General features: G+C 42.5%; 1 protein-coding gene across 1 annotated transcript; it reads left to right on the plus strand.

The window, feature by feature from the left end:
* The first annotated feature begins 338 nt into the window (after nucleotides 1–338).
* On the plus strand, nucleotides 339–4,573 carry LOC106807744. The gene is made up of 5 exons (XM_014810199.1): nucleotides 339–694; nucleotides 1,011–1,237; nucleotides 1,518–1,673; nucleotides 1,934–2,077; nucleotides 2,973–4,573. Exons 1-5 carry the CDS (start codon nucleotides 689–691, stop codon nucleotides 3,133–3,135), a joined length of 696 nt encoding a protein of 231 aa, XP_014665685.1. The 5' UTR covers nucleotides 339–688; the 3' UTR covers nucleotides 3,136–4,573.
* The last annotated feature ends 1,039 nt before the right edge of the window (nucleotides 4,574–5,612 follow it).

Below are 5,612 nucleotides of genomic sequence, written 5' to 3' on the forward strand. Positions count from 1 at the left end.
AACTTTGTATACTAGCGATTACGTTATATCTTCGAAATCCGCAGCGACTTTATATTACACGAATCGTGTTTTTATTCAAAATCTAATCTAAGCGTAATAACTATATAAGGTGTGCCTAGAGGCAACCGCGCTAGCCAGTGCCGACATTCTCGGCTAAAGTCATTTGCTTTGCAATCACTCTTGCCTAACTAGCTAATTGAACCCAAAAATCGCCTTTGGCAGTGCGCAGTGGAGACAGAGTTGACATTGTTGTGGTGAAGGTTTACCGACGATCACAGGCTGTGACGTCGCTATGCAGCGTTGAGCTGCCAGGTAGCGCGCGACGCGACGCCCATTTAAACCTGTTGCACCTGTTCCGCGAACCGCACCGTGTACACGAACTCTCGCTTCTAGGAGAAAGTATAACTACGCGTGCGCACTGTAGAATGAGGAAGGTGAAAACTGCTTATATATCTGTGTCGTTGACATCGACAATATAACACGTGACTGCATAAACGACTAGCCAGGACCGACAGCGTCTATTGTGTTGCCCGCTCTAACGCTCATACGCCTCAATGTAACGCTGGTTGTTAGAATGTTTCTAATGCGCAGGAGAGTTATATTCTGAGAGTTAGTCTTTATTCGCCATAAAACGACTCGCAGAAAATATCAAACGCACTATTTGTGTACCGGAGAGACATCAAACAGAATGCAGGTAACATTATAAACTAATTCATCTTTGCGCTTAATAACGTTGCAATGCTATTATCGCGCGGTTATATCGCATCAGTAGCATATCGCCGAAAGTCTCGAATAGATTATTACTTTTACTGAAACACTAATTGAGTTTAAAAAAAATCATAATCCGAAACGTGTAATAGCTCTTTATACGACGTCACGTGTAGCAACGTCACGCCGTTACTGATGTAATAATGTAATAAATGAAATAAATCTATTTAATAGATATTTCCCAGCAAATAGACACATCGTCATGGTTGCCAGCTATAATAATCAATTTCTCTTATAAACAGTCACTTCTGCCGGCGCCCTTTATTAGCTGTGCGGTGATTTCACTCGTGTGCGTCACGTTGACATGGACGCCAGCAAACAGCGAATCGCAGTCTCTACCGGCCAGACTCACGGGCTCCGTCAAAGAGGAGGATGAGAACAACCTAGATCAGTTGGCTTTCGGCTTCGACAACTTCAACTTCCTCGATGTGGAGAATGAAGACTACTACGACGACACCGACTACCCTCTGTGCGTATTTACAACGTGTCGCCATCTATATATACAACCGACGGCATATTATCAGGGGTATCATATAATATAGTCTATATATTATGACACTCCTGATATTATCATTAATATATTGAAGCAGGTTAACCAGGTAGGCGTAGATATAGATCAACTGTATACCTGCTACATGTACATGTAATGTGCTTTGTGCTTTGAATCCGCCTGCGTCTGTTTGTGTGCCCAAGCGATTACAAAGAATCGCAGCCGTGCCGTACATTCGATTTTTTTTTTTACTTTCTAGGGACGCCATAGTGGAGGCGTTTGACTTCGCTCAGTTTCCTATATTGACTTGCGATAGCTCTGTTCCCACGGGTGACGTGTTCGACCCGAGGCAGCAAGGAGTGGGTCAAGCCGAATTTAGAGAAAAACGACAGGCCAATAAGCCCGCTTGTAACAGGTTCGATTCAGGCGGAATTCTTTCCAGTTGACATATCAATAAACGTAACGTGTTGTAGAAAAACTAACCCCTGGGACCAAGTATATGTTGCGTTCGTAGACCAATTCGAAATTTTTAAAAGCATCGTCGACATGTTTTATGCATTGTTCTCGGTGTTCTTGTCATTCATATTGTTCGATATTATTATTAACGTATGGTTGCGCTCATTCACAGCTCGCGTTACTTTAATATGCGTCTGACGATGACTGTGCACGTTTCAGATGTCTTAATGACGACATTCCAACTTGTAATGTCACCCGACGCATGTCGAAACCTCTGTTTGGTTTCAACCCAGACGGGTTACGACGGGTGATCATGCAAAGACCAGGCCAGCTCGATCAGTGCGTAGAGATCATCCAATGCACGTGAGTATCCCACAGCGTCTTCTATAGCGACGTCGATCCTTGCGTGCACGTATAACACATCTCCTTTTCATTGACTGTATATAGCTCACACAATTACCAGCTCTCATCCGTCTTAGATTAATGTATATCATGACTTTCTCCTCACTCCTCCTCCTCCTCCTCCTCCTCCTCCTCCTCCTCCTCTTCCTCTTCCTCCTCCTCCTCCTCCTACTCCGCCTTCCTCTTTTCCTCCTCCTCCTCCTTCTCCTTCTCCTCCTCTCCTCTCTCTCTCCTCTCCTCCCCTCCTCCTCCTTCCCTCCTCCTCCCTTCTGCCTCCTCCTCCTCCTCCTCCTCAATAGACAAGCTCTCACTTTCACCATACCCATACGTATAGCACTACCTCCTCCATCATAATACAATCAAGAGCGTATAAAGAAAGTATATAATAGGTAAAGTAAGGTATATATACCTTCTTCATACGCTCTTGATACAATCCCTCTCACATTTCCCGCGCAGCCACGTATAACATACATTCTCGCCCTCTCAATAAACGCTCTCGCATTATCTCCGTGCACCACGCATAGCTAACATTCTCATCTTGTCAATATCTCCGTACAACCACGTATTTCACATCGTCTCCGTCCCAGTGCACGTTTGAAGCTGATTCGTAATTACGACCAATTTTATTTCCACGTTAGATTTCGTATATGCTATAACGTATACAAGAAAAACACAATGAATAATTTAGCACTTGGAGGCGCAGCTCAAACTCCAGGTGTAAAATATTCTGCTCGTTAAAAATGAAAGTGAACGAAATATACAACACACATACATTATTTATGTCTGTTCTCTGCCCGCTGGCATGCTTATGTAATTGCTATTGCAGTGTATTTCTCTTTCTCTCTTTTTCAATTAGGTCCCCTACATGTACTGTTGTGAAAGGCGCTTGTAAAGAGGAGTACAGGCTAACGCAATTCATTGTGTTCGACCAAGTGAACAACAACATTACTGCAGATTACATTCTCGTGCCCAGTGGTTGTAACTGCTACGCCGACGTACGTACTAATCTGAGTCCGTAGGTGCAGTAATCTGCAGGCGATGTAGCCGGTGAGCCACTGTAGATGCTCGTCGCAATTCTTGCTGATGATGGTTCAAGTACTCTTTGCAAGTAATGCAAGTAATCTTTGCCGTCGTCATCTTGCGGTATAGCTCGACTCGCGTGCGATATGTGTGACTGGGGTCATTTTGGGCGCACAACGTGATTTAGCAGGGCTAGCTGTGTCATTGCACTATCACCATGAGCTAGCAACGTTCTCTTTTCACTCTACTTGTCCGGTCACGGAGATGCTGGTAACTTCGCGACTACACGTTCGGCGATTCGCCAAGGTCGTTGGTGGGTAAAAGGCGATGGAACGAGCTCAGACGCTGCAGTGTTAAACGAGAAGGTTACGTTATTTAATCAATTATAGGTTTTTTATGCAGATGAAATAGAACATTGATCATGCGGGAATCAAAGACACCGCGAGCTAATCTACTATTTACGTAATTCTCTTGTCGATTAATATGTGGTACCTTATTGATACATATTGCATTACTGCCTATGTTTATTCGATAATTAGGTCTGTTACTCTATATATGCATCATAATGCATGTTTATATAATATACATATGTGCGTCATGTGTGTTCATGCGTGCATTTATATATGGACACGCACGCACACGCGCGCTTACATAGATGTAAGTTTTGCCATGTATCACACGAAGATACAGTACGATGAACTGTCCTCAACTTCACTCCCATTACTATACCGTATAGATATGCCACAATGATTGCTCTTTAAAACTATCCCATTCCTTCACTTCCATCGCGTGCAGTGAGTTAGTATATGGCGCTGGTCGTTTATACTTATTGCCCAGATTCAGCAAACATTCTTTGTGTTTCGCGAGTTGTACCATTACTTTTACGCTGTGAGTGACAAGCCAACCGCCCTGCTATAAGTTTGTGCAATCAGGAATCACAGAGTACTCGATGCAAATTGTATCGTCTTGACTCATACATAGCGCATTTTATCTTCATCGCCAAGTACCGAATTCTTTATGAGAAAATTGGCAATAGTTACTAAATCACAGAGCATATCTTACTGCTCGTATGATGTCTGCAGTAATTTCATTTTTTCTCGACTAGCTTGAAGTACGTGGTACACTGTTTCATGTGAACTAGTCATGGTGTACGTAGTCAAACTTTTTCTCGTGTTGGAGTATACTACGTTTTAATGCGCTTACACAAAACGAGAAGCAGCGAAAACCGTATAAATTCGTCATAAGCGAAGTTACAGATCAGTTAAGAAGCTCGTTGACTCTTTTATGCGTAATTCGCTGTTTGCCATTTAGTTTAATACGCGCTAAATTGTTTCCCAATCCCGAGAATACACATTAATATTACACACTTTAGCTGCAGTGTTACAAGCATGCGCGTTACCACAATCAAGATAATAAAACAAGTGATTATATATTCCATTAGGGCTGTTACGTGAATATTTTTAAATCTATGCGATAATAATACTATAGTTTGCCAAGATACGCCCAATTTCCATTTAGATCGACTAAGAAATCCGTATCAGTGAGCGTATACGAAGTGCTATAGAAGTTGCAAGTGTTTAGGTTCCTCTGCTGCACGTATTTCAATACATTACGTTCAAAACTAAGTGCGTTACCATGAAATATGACACAAACTGCCGGTTAAACCATTCACCTTTCACATGTTGTAAATTGGCTTTGATCTATAATGAGATTTCTTCGAATTGTCGGTCCGGCGATGCTCAATCAGAGGAGATTCTCATGTCCTAGGGAGGAATTAAAGACTTCATTGAAATTCAAGTAATATTTTATTCAAAGCAGCAATGATTTACGTTCACTACGAATTAGCGCAAATTGGCTCCCGTCGGGCGAGTAATCCTGACATGCCCCTTTATAAAGTCAATTGAATCGGCAATTTTTCATGTTAGTGCAAACGGAACTGCTCCAAGGTGTCGGAAACACGTATTATCTACAAGCAAGCGCCAACATGAACTCAGCAGGGCCGCAGACCCATGCTAAACAAATGTTGTAGAAGCTCTGTGTATGAACGACGCACGGTAAGTAACTACTATAAGTTTAAAACGATGTCATTTTTATGAAAGCACAGGGTCACCATACTTTAACTAACGAATTAGTAAATCGTCTCTGTGCGACGATAAAACACGTTCTGTCATACTTTCAATACAATTGCTGGGTGTATAGTTACGCTACTTACGCTAAACGTGGGTTATGACTCATGAAAAATAAGCATAGCGATGATTTAGGTTATAACTCATTCTCAACAGTAACAATAAATTTTGACAATCACTATCGTAACCGATGTGTGTCTCGTCAATACCCCATCGGTATAAACACACGCGCGCGCGCACACACACACACACACACACACACACACACACACACACACACACACACAACAACAACACACACACACACACACACACACACACACAACACACACACACACACACACACACAC

The sequence above is a fragment of the Priapulus caudatus genome, unplaced genomic scaffold (genome assembly GCF_000485595.1).
Source record: "Priapulus caudatus unplaced genomic scaffold, Priapulus_caudatus-5.0.1 Scaffold11, whole genome shotgun sequence".
Lineage (NCBI taxonomy): Eukaryota > Metazoa > Priapulida > Priapulimorpha > Priapulimorphida > Priapulidae > Priapulus > Priapulus caudatus.

Bases quoted from the DNA above. Each gene is read 5' to 3' on its own strand.
- LOC106807744 (XM_014810199.1), top strand. The intron at 1,674-1,933 runs GTTCGATTCAGG...TGCACGTTTCAG, and splicing joins AATAAGCCCGCTTGTAACAG to ATGTCTTAATGACGACATTC. The intron at 2,078-2,972 runs GTGAGTATCCCA...TTTTTCAATTAG, and splicing joins GTAGAGATCATCCAATGCAC to GTCCCCTACATGTACTGTTG.